We start from the raw sequence: 19,889 nt of genomic DNA, 5'->3' as shown, positions 1-19,889 counted from the left end.
ATAGTATCCTTAATTCCTAATTAACAACATGTAGCAGGTGTATGTATACATATGCAGTCTATTCCTGAAAAACGAAACATTTCTGATATGTATAAAATCAGATTTCACTCACAGACAATGCTTGCAGCCTTATTTACATTCATGCATGTATTAAAATCATAAATCCTTCATCTTGAAGTATTTTAAAGTAGATTATTTGTAGTAATAAAGTAATTTGGATGATTCTATAATTAAAAAAAAAAAACTTCCTCATAGTAAAATATGTCCTTCTTGAGGTTTTTATTGCATTTGAGGGAGATAGAATCAATGAAATGAAACCATCTGTACTAAGTAAATTCTAAGATTTTGTACCAGTTCTAAGCATTGGGAAGGACTGAGTATGTTCCCCTAGGACTGCTAAATCTATACCCCCTCAAAACAAATATGTATATAGACATGAAAATGCAACACACATATACACACACATTCTAATCAGAAATTCAGAGAAGAAAAAATTCTTTTAGGAGTAATCAGGCAATATTTTATAAAACTATTTTTAAAATAAATGTAACATATAAGATTTAAATGCATTTACTTTTAATTATAAATTTAAATTATAAAATTTAGTATACTTTAAAAAATACAATGTGGTAAAATTTGCAGTCTCACTAAATCAGAATGTCACCCTTTCATTCACTTAATGATTTTACTCATGTATTTTTTCAATTATAACAATAGCAGTATAATGTAATTGCAGTCCCTTTCCCTCTCTCAACAATATGGTATACTGGTTCCAGAACTTGCCCAACTTTTCTAATATTTGGTTCCATGAGAAACTGATGAAGTAGCCACAACTCATAGTGTTATTGGTTGGGTATATATGAGGTCCGGCACTTAAGTTTGCGAACTTGTTGCAATGATGTTGCTAACCTTTTTTAATATCAGAGGGATTATTCATTATGAATTTATACCAACTGGACAAACAGTTAACCAAGTTTACTATTTGGAAGTGATGAAAAGGGTGTATGAAAAAGTTAGATGACCTGAACTTTTCACTACCAATTCATTCCTCTTGCATCACAACAATGCACCAGCTCACACGGCACTGTCTGTGAGGGAGTTTTTAGCCAGTAAACAAATAAGTGTATTGGAACACCCTCCCTACTCACCTGATCTGGCCCCCAGTGTCTGCTTTCTTTACCCGAAGATAAAGGAAATATTGAAAGGAAGACATTTTGATGACATTCAGGACATCAAGTGTAATACGATGACAGCTCTGATGGCCATTCCAGAAAAAGAGTTCCAGAAATGCTTTGAAGGGTGGACTAGGCAGTGGCGTCGGTGCATAGCTTCCCAAGGGGAGTACTTCATAGGTGACTGTACTGATATTTAGCAATGAGGTATGTAGCACCTTTTCTAGGATGAGTTTGCAAACTTCATTGTCAAATCTCGTACATTTTCCACGATGCATAATAGGTTTCATTTGTTCTAAGCAAACACCTGCCAATGCCTCGGTCAATGGATTTGGCAGATGAACATTCCAAATTACATCACTTTTACTAAATTGCTGAAAACGTATGTTTATTTATATCATAGCTTTAGCTAAACTGATTACCAACTCAGTTTAGTACAAATGACTCAGGAATATGTCTACAAAGCACAAACAAGTTTTCAAAAATTTCCTGGTTACACCAGGAACTATTCACCCATTCACTAAAATTTATCTGTAACCCCAAAATTATTATTTTCCATGCTTTCCCAGTCATTGGATATGTAAAGAGCAGTGAAAAATGTGAGTTGTCTGACACGCATGTTCCCAGCTGAGGTCGAACAAGAGGGAGGTCGAACAAGAGGATACTCTGCCTTCCTGTTCAGCTCTCAGACTGTAAACAAGCATCCTATTCATGGTGTATTTACTGCCAATTATTTGCAATTTTGTGTTTTTTGTTGGTGATTCCACTGTTTAAATGTGAAGACTCCTGAGGTGTTATCTAGTGTTTCTAAGCGCAGGAAATCTGCAATGTGCCACACAGAGAAAATGTGTTAGACAAGCTTCATACAGGTATGTTACAGTGTAGTTAACTGTGAGTTCAGTGTTAATAAATCAACAAGATGTATTAAATGAGGTGTCTTTAAACAGAAACATACACAAAAGTAAGGTTGACTGGTTTTACAAATGTTGTGACCAGAGGCTCGCAGGAGCCTAACTCTGTTTTTCCTCAGGAGCAGAGGTTCAGTGTTCTCTAATTCAGTGCTCACGACAATAGAACATAACTGCCACAAATAATGAGACTCAACCATATTCTGAATTGACCCTAGGTTAGTTAGCGAAGGCTCTAGTTTCTAGTTTGCAGCTGTGATTGAAGAGTTGGGATCACAAGTGGAATTGAAAGGAAAAAATAACTGACACTAAATTTCCAGTTGAGGGGATTCTGATGCAATGGATAGCTGCATACATCTCTCCATGTGAGTCTAATATGCAACTAGGCTTGAGAAAATTTCCCAGCGTGCTTTGCTGCCACAGCAAGGAACCGAATGGCTGCTTTGGTACTTCCTATTGGGGATGCTCTTCAGGGCAATGAGTGTGCTCAGATAGAAAAAACAACTGGAAAACAAGATTTCTAGCCTTGCCTCAGTCATCTTTATATTTTAATATCTAAATAAAATGGCTTGAGATCCTGTGACAATGCCTTACTATTAGAAATGAGATTTTTAAATTGTTTTGAGAAGATAGCACTTTACTTTAGGGAGGTGGGCACAACCCATTTCGAGACAATGAGATATATGAGAAATTCTGCTGGAGGACTCCTGCAACATTTTTCCCCCTCACTGCTAAGAAGACGTAAATGGGAGAAACGCTAGGCTCTCACGCCCTACAATCAACTTTTAACTGAAGTTGGAGAAAGAAATGATGTTTGGAGCTGTGGTAGCCATTTTGCAACCATGAGAGAAAAACCAAGAAAATTACAGGACACATTCCAGAATTCTGAGCTCAATGAATCACTGGCTCTCCATGGTAAATGAGAAAAATCAATCCCTCTGGCTGGGCCACATTTAGCCAGACAGCTTGCCTTGCAGCTGAAAGCATGCCTACTGTGAAGGCCCTTTCCATCCCACAGAACATGGTAAGCTTGACACGGTTCCTAAGATGTTTGAGGATTCTTAGAGGACTTATGCTCTCATTGTCTCCCCAGTTCTCAGTGCATGCACCCTGTCTCACTTTCTACAGATACATTTTCTTTCTGAGCAGTTCTGCTTCACCACATGGGGCCACTGCCTCTCTTTTATTAGCCAAAGCATCACAACACAAGGCTGCTATACTGGCAGACTTTTATGAAAGATCTGTTACTAAGAAAGGTCAGTATAGCAAGTGCAACAACAGGGATGAACTTGCTATTCAATATTAGGCATTACTACCCAAACATCCTGGCCATCCCTGCCATGAGGAATCTCTCAGGTTCTTTCTTGGCTTGACTTATTTACATGATCCTCCTACGGAGAACTCTTCCTTGGAGATCTCCTGCTCAAAGTTGAGACCATCTCAGCTCACTCTCTGTTGAACAAATATCAAATGTGTGTATGTATTCACACAATAAAATATAGATAGGAAATATACTTAAAATATTAAAACTGCCTATCTGGATGATGGGATTATAAGTAACTCATAAATCTTCTTCAATATTAAATGATTTCCTCCCTGACATTTCTACAGTGAACATAAACTATTTTTAAAATAAAAAATAAGTTTTATTCAAATATTTTATTTAAGAAAAAATCTCTGGACAACGTGTCTGCTAATAGGACAGGAAATATATTCAGGTTCCAAGTGCTAACTTAGTATACTGACATTTGTCATAAAGCAATAATGCGTAATACCTGTAATTTGACATGTTCTAGTGTTTCTCAGATCTAAATGCTGAATTGGCCTTCTCTTTCTAGAATTTTCTCTCCTTTTACGTACACGTCTTTCTCTTCCATTCTTATTAGTCATCACAATCTCTAGCCTTTGGAAGGCTTTCTAGAGCTGTGGGCTTCCAGTAGTTTGTTCTTGATTCCTAGCAGTAAAAATATTTGAACATGAACCTAAATAACTATATACCTATTTATTTAGAAACTATTTACATGTACAGCTATCATAACATCATATAATACAATAAAAATTAAAAAGATACCAGATGAAGATTAAAGAAGATTTTAAAATGTAATTTATATAATCTAGTGAATTAATAATAAAAATATTTTGTAATAGACAATGCTTTATTATTTTTGGCAATTCAAAAGTTTAGTTCAATTTATCTCAATAGTTGATTTCAATCACTCTTTCTACAGCACTCCTACTTTCAAACTTTGTCAGTTATAACATGAGCAGAGGTGAAATAAAAATATTTAACTAATTGTATGGGGTTGGTATTAAGCAATTAGAACAGTTACCACTCAGTCAGAATGGACATAGGCTGAGACAGCTAACTCTAAAGTGTCACTCAGTTTAATTTCAACCACGATTTCAACAAAAAGACAATCACACTCTAATTGCATTTGACCGTGGTTGCTCTTAAGCATTTATTTTAAAATAAAATAAAAGAAGCACAGCCAGTCAATGCTTCTGAGACAAAGGTACTGTTTGAACAAAAGCATGTGCATGTAACTGTTTTAGAAAGGACTTACGCTATGGTGGAAGCATTTTGAAAAATGGATATTTGGAAAATTTTCCACCGACGCCAGATTTCTTATTTTCTTTTTGCCAAAATTGTTTATGTAGAAAAAGCTTTTCAGTGTTCATATGTAAAACCAGAACTTTATAACTGAATTGGTGGAAGTTATTAAGAAATGAGTATCATGATCTAGTAAACTTAGCCAGAATTTCCTTTTCTATTTTGTACCTACTTATGTTTTTGAGATATAAAGCCATAACAGTATCCTTTTAATAAACTTTTCTGCTAAATCAGCATATTGATGTCTGTTTCTTGCAAAAGGAGATCCTTTGTAAAACCTCAGTTACATAGCTGGTTACTATATAGTGTTTATGTATACAAGTAATTTATTTCTTCTCTAAAGTGTGCATTCTTTGAGAGCTAGCACCATCTCTTATTCATTGTTTGCTTAGAATGCTGGTAGATATTTATAGGGCAAATATAATATGCCAGGCCTGGTGCTAAGTGTTTTACTGTCCATTCTTCGAACGACCTTATGATATGGTACTGCTATCATTCTCATTTTACACCTGAGAAATCTGACGTGGTTTCCCCAAGATGACACAGAATTGATAGGTAGTGCTGACATATGAATCCGCCATCCTGAACTCAGAGTCTGTGCTTAACCACAGCTCTATACTGCTAGGTTAGGGGGCATCTAACTTTCAATTACACAGAGTAGACTCTTTATTGACACAATTAGAAAAGAAATGAAGAAACAATAATAATTCTAGAATGATTTCCTCACTAAACTAAATTTATTGTCATTTTCTTTGGAAAAGGCATTACTGATATGTGTGGCCATTAAATTGTAGTTCTGGTTTATCAAAGCAGTGGCAGCTATTATTAATACTACTTCTTAATTGTAGAAAACTCAGATGAAAAGTTGGCTAACAGTGGGAATCTGTTATCTAATATATCCCTGATTTACTAGTTAAAGAAGAAAATGCTAAAAGGTGGCTTTTGAAATTGATAGAGACTGAAATGTTTCTTTCGGTTTAAAAAGACTAAGCAGGTCTAGAAAGAAGACAAAGAGCACCAAGATTTCCTACCTCAAAGGAGAAAGGAAACAGAAAGTTATGTTTAGAAAACAATGAGAAGGATGAAAATGAAAGCTATTAGGAGAAACTTAACAGAGGAAAACGTCTATTCAAACAAAAAGCAGAAAATAAACTAAAGTACAATGGAAGAAAATAGATAAAGAAAAAAGATACATTTTGAGAGATGGTGACTTGGCTTTTGTTTTCTCAACCTCCTTTCTCCAGAAGGGGTCATATCAAGATTATGGTAGATTCCTAAAAAGAGGTTTGTTTCTGTTTTCCCTCATTTATTTCCACCTATGCTTAGTCCTCATCACTGAACCTCATCCAGTCGTGATTCCCACATGAGAGTAAATATGAATTGTGATTGATGGATATTACGTGATGGTAATGGTGAGGGTTAGGAAAAGGCATCTATTTGGAAAGTCAACCAGTAAAACTATAATGTGCATTATTATCTGGATCTCACAATTCCTATTTAACATAGTTCTAAACTCCTAGCCAGAGCAATGAGGCAAGAGAAAGGATAGAGGTGAGAGAGGAGAGAGAGAGAGACAGAGAGAGAGAGAGGAAGGAATCAGCATTAGTCAGGGAGAAATAAAGCTGTCTCTATTTGCAAATGACATGATTTTATATGTAGAAAATCATAAAGACTACACACACACACACAAAAATGTTAGATCTAATCAACAATAAAGTTTCAGGATACAAAATCAACACACAAAAATCAGTAGTGTTTCTATACACTAATAGCCAATTACCTGAACGTAAAAGATAGAAAATGATCCCTTTTACAATAGCATCAAAAATAATAAAATACTTAGGAATAGATCTTACCATTATTCTCATAGTATTTATCTTCATCTGGCCACTGTGTTTTTCTAATTATTATTTATTATCTGTCTCCCCACTCACATTAGAATGTGATCTGCATAATAGTAGAAACTTTGTTCTACTTTACTAACTGTACCTAGAGCAGTGCTGGTGACATAGTAGTTATTTAGTAAATATTTTTATTAGTTTCAGGTGTACCAAGCAATGTAACAGTTAGACATTTACATCCCTTTTAGTTGCTATTCAGGTGGGAAATCATCAAGAGTCTACTGTTTGTACTGTAGTGGTTACTGTGTAAATATTTTCTTCCTTCAAGAAATTTACAGTCCTTTAAGGAAGAAAAGGGCTTAGCTATATCATATAGAGAATAAACTTGCTATAAAGTGCTCACTTGGATATTTTGTATACTTCCAGTAAACACAAAGACTGTATTTCTTTTATACCATCCAAAGCATGGCCAGGTTTCCTGGCCTCTCCAAAAATCATTGCATGTGTGTTGCTAACAAATTACTTTTCTTAAATATATCTTTTTGATAGCCTAAATGACCCCTCCATCCTCAGCATAATTCTGGACCATGAGGTTCTCCTTATGAAGCATATATACTACCACGCATAGTCACCCAGGGCTGCCGAATGCCTGAGCAGCAACATGAAGGACTCATGTTTATGTGGCTTCTGTACTAAAATGAAGCTGCCATTTTGCAGTGTGGGTGTCTTTTTTTCCTTCATGACATAGACAAATGTTGATGTTTACTACAAGTTGGTACATTAGTTGCTAATTAAGTTCCTAGCTGCTTCAGCCAAAACTCGCTGTATTGAATCCAAGAAAAGAATGGCAGCTATGTCAAAAATAAGTTGTTGGGGATTTTGTTTTGTTTTATTAAAGGAAAGTTGTATATTAAAGAATATGGGAAATTAACATGCTGGGAGATAGGAAACCTTCCATGTTGGCTTCCTCCTAAACCGAGTTGGTGGTTCAAGACCCTCTGCGTCTGTCACCAGGCTCTGGTCAAAGCCAAATCAATACTACAATCTACAGAGGAGGCATAAAAGTTCACTGTTTATCATGACTCTTTTTCATAACTACCCAGATATTCCCCAAAGAAAGCTTTATTTCTTGGGAACCCACAGGAGGTCATGTTTGCACCTAGAAAGGGTGCAGAGGTATCATGTGGCGTCTCTGGTCCCGCTCCTGGCATAAGAATGCAGGATATGGTGAGGCCAAAAAGGAACACCAATGGAGCCACAGATAGGAGAGTCATACCACCATATTCTTGCTGGCGGCTGGGTTGGAGACACTGGAAGCAAAAGCCGCAATCTGCCATCTGCTTTTCTGACAACCAACCAACCCCTTGCTAACTGCGGTCCGCGCTTGGCAGTTCAGCCATGGCAGTTATATCTGTGGCTAATGGCTAACTGGTTATAGCTGATGACCAACCAGCCACAGCTGATGGCCATCTATTACCCAAGCCAGTGCCTTTCCACATGAGGCCGAGAGCCTGGAACTGCATTCTGGGACTCTGTCCCCACAAGAGGTCACTTCATCTTGGGGTTCTGCAGTTACACCTCTCTGGAAATGTCTCCTTAGCTTCATCTCTATACCTGTCCCTTGCAATCTTACACGCTGGTGGTGCCAGGACCTGCCTGCATTCACCAGCCAAGGGGTGGTGGCATCTCTTTCTCTTCACCTCCCTGCGGGGAAGTCCTGAATTACGTGCTTTCACGCTCTCCCCATTTTACCTGACAAGGGTTGATGCAAAACAGCTTAGGAAAGGAAGTCTGATTTTTGAGGCAGAACTCTGCAAGGAGGACAACATGCCCGCAGGAGGTGCATTGCTGGAGCATCGGTGTCTTATTTGGTGGGGGAGAGATTTCGCTTTCCTTTTCTATTTCCTACTTGCCAGCACTTGCGACCACAGGGTGGCTCCTCCTCCGGGAAAGAGCAACGCCCCCGCCCGGCGGCTTACATTTGGAAAGTCCTGAAGAGAAGAATCGAAACAGAAAACAGTCAGGAAAACTATAAAAACTGACTGGGGGAAAACTGGACTCAAAGTTCCCACCGGAGTGCGCCGCGGCGGCTCCTGGGTACCAGCCCCGGAGAGCACTGCACGGAGTCGCTGGGCCGCGCCGTCCGCCGGCGACTGCCTGCCTCGGAGTCCCTTGTCCGGCGCGCCCTGCCCATCTGCCCACCTGCCAGGGGCGCTCGCACGGCTGAGTGAGCCCCGGCCTGGGGGTCCTGAAGGCAACCCCGTTGCTGTCAGGTACATCCCCGCAGAGCCTGCTACCCCAAGGCAGCAGACAGGGATATACACATCGCACCTGGTCAGCAGAGAACAGCAACCTGACCATCTACTTGGGAGAAACTCTCCCCTTTCTGGGAAGGAAAGATGTCAAAGGGGCATTCCTCAGAAAAGAGTTTCCGATATCTCATCTCATGCTTCCGGGCCAGAGTGAAAATGTACATCCAGGTGGGGCCTGTGCTGGACTACCTGGACTTTCTGCCTGCAGAAGAGAAGGAGAAGATTGAGAGGACGGCCTTCACCCACGGGGAAATTCACGGAGCTGATTTGCTCCTCAGCACCTTGGAGAAGGGGGTCTGGCCCCTGGGCTGGACTAGGGTGTTTGTGGAGGCCCTCCAGCGAACAGGAAGCCCTTTAGCTGCCCGCTACATGAATCCTGAGCTCACAGACTTGCCCTCTCCATCCTATGAGAACACTCATGATGAGTGTCTCCAACTGCTGAACCTTTTACAGCCCACCCTGGTGGACAAGCTTCTAGTTAGAGATGTCTTGGATAAATGTGTGGCGGTGGACCTGTTAACAATTGAAGACAGAAATCGGGTAGGTGTCAGTTCGGATGGAACTTGGCTTTTAGTTAGATTTTTGCAACTAGGGCCTGGTCGCTCATTTGCCCCATTCCAAACGTTCTTTGATGTCTTTGAGTAAATCTGGTTCCCTCCTTCTTTGAGAAGAGACTATAATATCTAGTCATCTAAAACATAATTTTGAAAATTTAAACACAAAAAAATCTATTTTTCTAATCCATTCACTGCATTAATTGATTTAGTGTTTTTTTTTTTCAAAATGTGTCAGAAATCCACAAAAAAACAAAAAAGTTGATATTTTTACTATTTTATGCATTTAATAATAACAATTTGAGCTGCTTTATATATAAATGATATTTTTATGTATAAAAATTTCAGGTATATTCATTTGGATATATCTGACCATCGTGGCAAAAGAGGAGTGGCAAACTGAAATAAGCTAAAGAGGAGTTAATTCTAGAATAATAAATGTATGCCAATAGATAACATTTATTGAACACTCACAATGTGCACTTAGTATCATTTGCAAAATGTATCAACAGTTCATGCTGGAAATACTCCATTGAGGTGGTTAATGTTATTAACTCCATTTTACAGATGAGAAAACTGCAGCAGGTTGAATAACTTCCCCAGGGCCTCCTAGGAAGACAGTGGCAGAGATATGGAGTTAGGTCTTAATGGTGTGGAATTTTATGTCTTATTTAATACACTTCCACAGAACAGGGACCAGCAAACCATGACCCCTGGACTAAATCCAGCCTGCTGCTGGTTACTGCAGGCTCAAAAGCTAAGTAGAGTTTTTAGACTAAAAAAGTTTCAGTGTTCATAAAGTTTTATTGGAACACAGCCATGCTCATTCATTTACGTGTTAGGACTGCTTTTGTATTTCAAGAGTAGTTGGACAGATACTATATTGCCCACAAAACCTAACATATTTATTATCTGGCCTTTAGAGAAAAAAAAATTGCCAATCGCCGACCTATATTATACATTATGCCATTTAATCTTGGTCTAAATAGGGAAATTACATATAACATGTTATTTTCTCTCAAGTTCTTCAACATTCTCTGCAAATCAAAAGTTGGAGATAATTCATTGAAAAGTATGTCTACTAGTTGCAGTTTTTCTTATTAGTGATCAAGTAGTGGATATTTTAGGTGGCATTTTGACAGGGTGAATTTTACAGGCAACTTTGCACTTAATGTAATGTTTTATTGTTATTGTTTTTCAATGATTGGGGACATATTGTGAAGTATAAAAATGGTGACTTACTTGAATCTGACGTATTCCAGTTTGTAAGCCAAATATCTTAGCATGAAAGGCATGTAGGCAAATAAACCCATGACTAAAAATGAAAGGCTTTGTCTAACATGCAATGATTTTGACATTTTATTTCTTTCTAATTGTTGGTATCCTCACTACAAATGATTCTAAATCTAGTTTTGTGTTTAGTGATCACCCAGAGAAACCTATTTAATTTATTTGTTTACTCATTATTTGGTTTAAATTACAAAGTTTTGGGCCTTGGACTCATATCAACCTATGATGTGACTTAGTCTTTAGTGACTAAAGTTAATGCTCCTTTGTAGATTTGACAGCCATAGGCTAGTCCAAAGACCTGGGCATGCATCTAATTTTAATGGCTGGTTTTCCCAACAAGTAGATTACTTTACACTGTTGTCTGTAGCGTTTATGTAGTTTTGTGTATTGAGAACCAGCTAGAACGCATTATAGTAGTCCAGCTGGATATGACAAATGTGTACATCACTGTGGCAGAATCTTAATTTGGAAGACAGTATGCAGCCTTCAAGCCAGCTGGAGATGGAAGATGGCATTTCCAGCCACAGTAGCTGTTAGGAAGTCCAGAAGCAACAGAGTCCAGTAACACCACAAAGCTGTTTATGTTTGGTGGGTATGCTGTCCCGATTGCCAGCAAAACAGCACTTCTCCTTATTTACTCTAAATACTTCTGCCTATCAGCATCACTTTTGTCTTGCCTGGATTGAATTTCCGCCAGCTAGATTTTATCCAAGTTCTTGATTCTGGCAAGCTTGGAGGCAGCTAGCAGTAATGTAAAGGAGTTGACACACAGAATATTTCGAGTAAAGGGACATTTGTGTACTGGTAGCAGTTAAGGCCAATGCAACCCAAACTATCCCCCAGATTCATATTTCAAAGAAGGCTCTGAAAGATAGAAGAGCTATGTGTTTGAGGCTCTATAAAGAGGAATAGTGTCTCTGTGAGATTCTGGAATGATTTTCGTACCTAGAGCAGTACTAATGAAACATATCATTTTACATATATCATCAGTCTCAAAAATAAGCTATGGCAAACAATGGAAAATATGTTTTGTCCATCTAGGTTTAGAAGAAATATATTGATATGAATATCATTGATGAATGTTTATCTTAAATGGCAAAGTGCAGTGTGAAAAGCATGGGAATTTGGAATGGAAAGACCTGGACTTAAGATCTTTGTTTCTTACTGTATATGTTATGGTGGGCCAGTTATTTAAGTTCCTTGATCCTAAGTTTACTCATAAGAATGAACATAATAATAATTTTTCCTCTCACAATATTTTACTGAACATGAAATTATGTTTGTAAAAGCTTTATAAATAGTAAAGAGCTATTTGGATATGATGAGGATGATGATGAGTTTTATTATCATACATTTGATTATATTTCCTTGTGAATTTAGTTTCAGAGATTTAGGTAAATTTTCCACATTGAATTTGAGATCTGCTTCTTAAAGTCCCTAGATTAAACTGTGATTTGAAGGCGAAACTATCTTTTTTAAGCTCCCAGAACCTAGCTAAGACTAGGTATAGAGTTGATGCTTAATAAATGTTTATTAATTAACATTTAAGTGATTGGTTAAATTTATTTCCAAAGAGTTGTCTGGAATAAGAGATGCAAACACATGATGTAATGAATTATGTTGTCAAGCATTGGGAAATGGATAGATGGATGGTGAACATAAGAGCTCAAAATTTCCTTTTTGGACACCAAAAGAATGTCTAGTGTACGCTAGACACTGCTGTAAATACTGGTGCCTCAACAATAAGTACAAGATACAAGATTCACTTTATGGACTCATAATACAATGATCCCTATGTGTAGGAAGTGCCCCTCTACTGATTTGCTTCTGTTTTAGAATGTTTATTGGATATCTTGGCCCATTCATTGACGTAGCCATGAACTCTGGAAAAGACGTGATCACATGCACATTTCCGTAGTCTTAACATCAATCTGAACAGTAGAAGAGAGGTGCCTGTTTCAGCCCTCGCCAGTTCAAAGCAAGGGCTGGAAGATGCCATACAACTTTTATTTGCATAGGAGAAACAGAAAGGCTATGACCAGTCCAGCTGGAAACCTAGCCCAGTTATCCGTAAGTGAAATTGAGTATCTGAGTCATTCTGAGTCATTCTCTACCAGTTTATTGTATAATATTACTAAATTAGGATAGATGAGAATTTTATTAGCCGGAAAAAATACTACTAGGAAACTAGTTACGCTAACATGACAATACATATTCATTTGGTAAAACATTAACTTTTCTATGGGGAACTAGTTCTTAAAAATTCTTTGTTTTTAACATGAGTTTTACTTCCTAATTTATTGGTACTGAGAGTTGAGCTCTATTGTATTTTTTTTTAAATTATTGTTTTATTTAAATAGCTGTCTCAGGTTATTATGAGGGAGAGAGCATTTTTATCGAACCATACAATCATATTGGCAAACCAGTGCTTGATGGAAATATCATTCATTTCTCCACTGATTTCTGTTGGAAAGAAAAAAACAAAACAAATCAAAGAATTTAGAATATAAAACATTGAATTGTATTACCCACAAATTCATATTTATTTTATATTCCATAAATTAGCTAACAGTGTATCCATAGACCTTTGAAATTTCATATTCAGTGAACAGTTCAATGAAGGAGGAACATGAGTGGGAATCATATATCCTGTTGCAGCCTCAAGTCTTAATAGTTCCTGAGAATTTCAGTAATTAAGTTTATGTATTGGAATTTAATATCTTCACTATGTTTCAGGAGAGCAGATTTAAGTAAAAAACAATTATGTGGTTGCTTCAAAGGGAAGTGATGTAGTTTCTAGCACCCAAACTGGGAAAATTCCTTAAAAATTTCAGAATCTTCATGAAGCTGACAAAATTGCACAGGTATTATATGTAGTTCCACATTCAAATAATAAAAATACTTATAGGAAATAATAACATAACGATCCTTACATACCTGAATTTAATAAGGACAAAACAAGCTCAACACATTTAATTTTACAGTAAAAATCAAGTTAACTGATTAATAGGTGAAGAAAATTTAGTGGGTATAATATGCTTGGGTTTTTAATAAAAGTTTTCAGTATAGTGCCTCACTTGTTATTTTTAGAGAAATTATTTCTGATTAAATTAGCAGATAATAATAAGGATGTTACAAACACCAGACAAGACAAATAATCTTCCTTAGAAGATCAATGAAGTTAGAGAAAAGGTAGGAAATGAGCAAGCATTTGCTTAGAAAATGCTGTGGGGGAGATGGACTGAAATCACCTAAAATTTATTAAGTTCTAGTTGTCATTTTAACCCTTCTTGCCTGAACATGAATGTAAAATTAGACAAAAGTTATTAGCAATACTTAGAGTACAGGAAGGCAGCACTGAAACCGATTACCAGGGATCAAGTTCTACCTCGGCCATTTGCCAGCTTTGTGTCCTTGGGGAGATAACTGGACTTCTCTGTGCCTTGGATTTCTGATTGCAAAATGGGCTAATATTGGTACCTTCTTCAGGGTTGCTGGGTTAACATATGCAAAGCCTTTATAATAGTATTATTAACTATTAGCTAATAAAACTAAAATATCCTTTGGGTAGAAATCATGCTGTTCACCTTTGTACTAAGTAGTTTTTGCTGGTGACATGTTTGTAAAGGTAGATGCTTTACCTAGTCATCCATAAAAATAGTATAGCTACCAGCAACTTTGTGCCACACATTGTTGCAAAAATGCAAACAAAGTCCTGACTTTAAAAGCTTTGGCATATATTTATAGGGACTAGAAAACACATACATTTTGCAGGAAAAAAAAAAAACAATCTAGCGAAGCAATCCAAATTATACATGGAGAAGACGAGCAAATGTTGGAAAGGACCTTTGAAGTCAGTATTTTGTATCTGAGCTGCTGATTAGAAGCTTTAGATGCTTTTTAAGAAAACTTTCTAGGTTTCCAGCATAGACAAATCACAATGTTTGGGACTAGATCCCAGACATCTGTATTTTTAAAGCTCCCCAAGTGATTCTACTGTGCAGCAAGGAAGGAAAATGCCTGCAATTTCTTTTCAGTTGCCTCCTTTTAGACTCAGAGAGACTGACACCCAGAGAGGTAAAGTGGCTTGCCTAATGGCACAAGAAGCTGATAATGTCTTGTCTAATTGTTTTTCTGGTCTAAATGTGGCCTGGATTAGTCTTTCCTCCAAATGTTTGGTGCTCTATGAAGACTTGGGGAAATGCACTGTGATGATTTAAACAAATGATCCGTATTTAGAAAGATTTGCCATATTAACTTAAAAGGGAAATAAAATGAGGGCTAAAGATTGTAATGAATAGATATAGAAATAATTCTACCCCTAACTTTAAAAAAGGAAGAGATACAGAAATAAAGTTCTCATAATATTAAATAAACACAAATTTAAGAAAAATATTATAGTAATGATAAATATTGCAAATATCGCATATGCAAGAATATAAATCTGTGGTAGTAATTACTTTGTAATGTTAACAGTGAAGAAAGTTAAGTTGGATAAAAAATACTCCACTTCCCATTTACAGATTCCACGATTGAAAGGCAAAATCAGGCCCTAGATATACGGAAAGAGATTGATGTAAATAGACATATATGGCTGGAGATTAAAGGCCCTGTCTTTTGTACCCCTTATTCAGAATGGATATGGCTGAGGTACGACAAGTGCACTTCTGTCTTTAGTGTTTGAAATAAGTATTCATACTTATGCTTAATTGCTCAAGTATTCTAAAGGCTAGTTCCTTTTTAAATGTATTCCGAAGATGTTAGATCTTCTTTTTATTTCTTTTATCTCTGATGTGAGATCTCCTTTAATGCTACTTTCCTCTTAAAACAGATTTCTGCTGCAGAAAATAATGGAAATGAAGCAGGTGTAAGAGAGCTACTGAGAAGGATCGTGCAGAAAGAAAACTGGTTTTCTACATTTGTGACTGTGCTGCGGCAAACGGAAAACGATGCACTTGCCCAAGAGTTAACAGGCACCAGTGCCTCTGAAAGCAATGCAGGTATGTCTAATTCTACGAAGGGAGAGTTTGTGCATTTTGCCTAGTTATGAAGAGGTTAAGGAAGCTTGTAGACACAATGCCAAACACTGAGACATTTAGAATCAAAATTTCAAAACTGAAAGGGTTTTGAGGGATCCTGTCTTTTATCCTATTTACAAATGAGGAAACTTCTGCCTGGGAAAAGATTAACTTACCGAAAATCTGCAAAATTCAGCAAACTGAATTTTGAGAAATTGGCAGCTGACTCTCAGTCCAACACTCTCTCCACTACTCATTTTATTTTGGAAACAAGATGATTGCCTAAAATTTTTATCAAGACATTTTTAACACTGAACAGACACAATTAAATTGGAAGAAAATATTTTAATGGTTATTATTATAACTCTGCTGCATAGTCTCCTGGAAATTTATATACATTTTAAAGGAATTTAGTAAATATTTGATAAAAGGTCCAAAATATTTCAATAAAAATCCAAAATATTTCAATATCATTTCATGTGAGTATTTAAATTTATTCAGTTATAATAATAAAATAACATTTTCTAGCTGTTTCACATATATTATTTGTAAAGCTAATATAAACTGCTCTCTTATTTTTTTTTCAGAGTACGTATCATATTTTTTCAAAAATATCATGCGTAAGACAAATTGAAAGTTAATTGGTAATAAATGATTAAAATTAATTAAAATTATTGCAAGCTTACATCCCTATTATTCATTCAGTCACTCAACTAACATTGAATGAATGCTAAAGATGCACCAGACCCTGGTCTATGTGCTGGTGATATCGTCTTAAAGGAGACATACAAAGCCCTACCACACTTTCTAATGGAATAAAGCACACAGTAAACAATTTTCTAAGTTAAGTTATGCAAAATAAAAACAGATAGTTATTAAATTATTGACAGCATGTTATGCTTTGTTATTTATAAAATAACTTTATTTTGCCCAGTAGTTTGAAATACACAGACACACGCCAAATACACATATGTACACATATACTCGGGGAGAGAGAGAGAAAGAGAGAGGCAAATATTTTTACTGCGAGGTATTAAGAAGCTCTAAAGATGTTTGGGCAGGGTCTTTCTTCTTCACCCCAAGACCAATTCTGTGCAGTGTCATATGTTGTCATATGTTCTAGACTGCCACAAAGTGAAATCTCAAGAGAACTTGCAGCTATCCCTTCTCTCCGGAATTATTTAAGCATTACATGTGTGTGTCTGTGTGTGTATGTGTGGTGCTTACTCAGTCAAACTTGGCCAATCCAACTTTCAAAATCTAGACAGGAATTCCACGATCTGTCTACAAGCCGTTTCCAGGGTTTCTACTGTCATTGCTTCTATTTCCGCAGCAAAGCTTTACTGTATCTAAAGTCCTCCTCAGTCTGAAGCATCTTTATTTTGCTTCAGTTCTCTGGAGGGTCCCCAGTGGCTGCATCAAGATTATGGTTTTGTGCAGTTATACATTGTAGCCTAGTCATTGTTTCCACAGCATAACTCTAAGGCCAGTTTGCTAAACCTGAAGGTACTTCCAGCTGCAGCTACATACAATGATAGGACCTTTAGATGTCTCCTACACACTTCAAGGATGAGCTGGATCCCAGTCCAGACCACCCCTCTCATGAGGAGTTCCTTTACAAGACTTCCTGGGAACACTTGGATTTATGACAAGCATTCTAGGACATGAACTTCAAAAGGGAATCGCTATAGAATTTTTTTGTTCCTTGGGAAATTTTGGTCTTAATGTGTCAAAGGGCAGCCTTTCAAATCACAAAAGACCTTATAGCCATCCCCCAAATTAAAGGGTACCTACTCTGTTTCCCCGAAAATAAGACCTAGCTAGACAATCAGCTCTAATGCATCTTTTGGAGCAAAAATTAATGTAAGACCTAGTATATATTATATTATATTATATTATATTATATTATATTATATTAATTATATTAATTATATTATATTAGATTTATAAATTTTTATATGACCTCGTCTTATGTTATAGTAAAATAAGACCGGGTCTTATATTAATTTTTGCTCCAAAATACGCATTAGAGCTGATTATCCAGCTAGGTCTTATTTTGGGGGAAACACAGTGTCCATGTTACAGTTGTGTACAGTGACATAGTTCTTTAGGAAAGGGTCTAGAAGTTGTGCTTCAAAGTGACTTCTTGATTCTCCTGACATAGACAACATGTCCGGCAATATTTCTTGCTTTTAATTTCTATACAAGGTGCCTTGTTAGAAGTTTAACATAATTTTTCAAATTGTAATTCTTTAAGCAATAGCAACCTATGGAGAGTATATATAGTAAATCTCATGTAATATCTGTGTTATAATACATCTCATCGTGTACACCTAGTATTTACATACCTTCTTTCCTTTCCTTATTATGTGCTATAGCTTTGTATTATGATTAGGTCTTTATGTGTCTGTTTCCGAGTGGCTTAGGGACTAGTTTGTCCAGATTTTCTCAGCCCACTTACATATCATGACTGGCCAAGGCCAAGCACTTTATAAAAGTGGGAAGGGCTTTGTGAAAAGAAAAATACTGGCACTAGTTCTCCATCTCCCTTTTCTCCCTCCCTGTCCCATGGCAGGGTCCTCTCATAGCTGGGGTTTCTCCCTCTTTTAACCAAAGTGGGTGATGATGGATGTTGACTCAGATATGTGGCTCTTACTAGGGCAAGGAGCAGAAGAGAACTGGATTTCTAAATTTCTTTTGAAAGTCGGATGGCAAATGCTAATCTCTCTCTGGGTCTCAGGATTCTTCTACTCTCCACACCCCACCCCTACCTGCAGTTAAGTTGCTCCTGAACAACTCAATCCAAATAAGTAGGGCTGACTTTTCATTTCCTCAGAAAATTCAACCAGAGGAGTCAGGGATTTAAATATCATTTACTGAACTGTACATCTTATTATGGGAATTGAATCATTTTTCTGGCAGGCCTTGACCAGAAAGTTAGCTGTGATTATTCTTCTGGGAAGAGCTGCTATGGATTGTGTCACCTCAAAATCTATATGCTAAAGCTCTAAGCCCCAATGTGTCTGAATCTAGATATAGGGTCTTGAGTAGATAATTAAGGTAAAATGAGGTCAGGACTGCAGCCTTACCAGAAGAGGAAGAAATTCTCTCTCTCTCTCTCTCCCCCTCCTTTGCACCCTCCTTCCCTCCCTCCCTCTCTCCCTCCCCTCCTCCTCTCTCTCTCTCTCTCTCTCTCTCTCTCTCTCTCTCTCTCTCTCTCTCTCTCTCTCTCTCTCTCTCTGTTTCTCTCTTTTTCTGTTTCTGTCTCCCTCCATTTTCCCTCCCTGTACCATGAGGACACAGTGAGCATGTAGCCTTCTACAACCTAAGGAAAGAGCTCTTACCAAACACCAACTTTGCTAGCACATTGATCTTGGACTTCCAGTCCCCAGAACTGTGAGGAAATAAAATTCTGTTGCTCAAGCCACTCAATCTCTGGTATTTTGTTACTGTGCCCCCACCTGACAGATATGGGAGCCTAGGCTCAAGATCCTCATGCTTATTGAATCTTTGCTCCTTCACGTCCCTGGATGTGTGACTTTGGCCAGGTACTTTCCCTCTCTGTACCTCAGTTTGCTTCTCTGTGAAATGGGGATAATAATAGTACTTATTTAAGGGTTATTTTGAGGATTAAATGATTTAACATATGTAAAATGCTTATATGGTAAGCACAAAACAAGTTGACCGTTATGATTTGAAACTCCAACCATATTTACTATGTAGCTGCAAACATTGTCAAGTTGTCTGGTGAAAGACAAACCCCAAAATCACAACAATTTTCTTCAGGAAATTCTTCGTACACACGATACATTTTCCTCTTATTATATAAAATGGGCTAATCCAAAGTGATACTTTATTTTTTTTTCTTTATGGCATCAGTCTTTTCTTACAGATTATAGCTTCAGAAGAACAGAGACTCTTGCTTTACTTTGTAACCACATTGTCCCTTAAGAAAACACTCAATATGTTTATTGAGGGAAGAAAGGCCAGACAGAAGAAATGGAGGAAAGAAGAAAGGAAGGATATAGAATATTTCATTGAATATTTAAAAAAAACCTCCAGAAATTCAGAATACAGGAATTTATGCTGACATTAAAGCATATGTACATCTCGTGTAAAAACGCACAGCGAGGGAACAAAATGGCAACAGCACAAGCTAAAGAAAAACTACCACCAAATTTGC

The 19,889-nt window shown here is 37.1% G+C and overlaps 1 protein-coding gene across 1 annotated transcript in view; it reads left to right on the top strand.

The window, feature by feature from the left end:
* The first annotated feature begins 8,509 nt into the window (after positions 1-8,509).
* Positions 8,510-19,889, top strand: part of IFIH1 (interferon induced with helicase C domain 1) — a 52,625-nt gene continuing 41,245 nt past the window's right edge. The window contains exons 1-2 of the mRNA XM_081051419.1: positions 8,510-9,384; positions 15,520-15,688. Coding sequence (XP_080907545.1) covers positions 8,932-9,384; positions 15,520-15,688 — 622 coding nt within the window. The 5' untranslated portion in view covers positions 8,510-8,931. The remainder of the gene's footprint in view (positions 9,385-15,519; positions 15,689-19,889) is intronic.

This window comes from Rhinolophus hipposideros (assembly GCF_964194185.1).
Source record: "Rhinolophus hipposideros genome assembly, chromosome: 6".
Taxonomy (NCBI): domain Eukaryota; kingdom Metazoa; phylum Chordata; class Mammalia; order Chiroptera; family Rhinolophidae; genus Rhinolophus; species Rhinolophus hipposideros.
The sequence above is the reverse complement of the archived record's forward strand: the minus strand, read 5'-3'. Positions and strand labels throughout refer to the sequence as shown.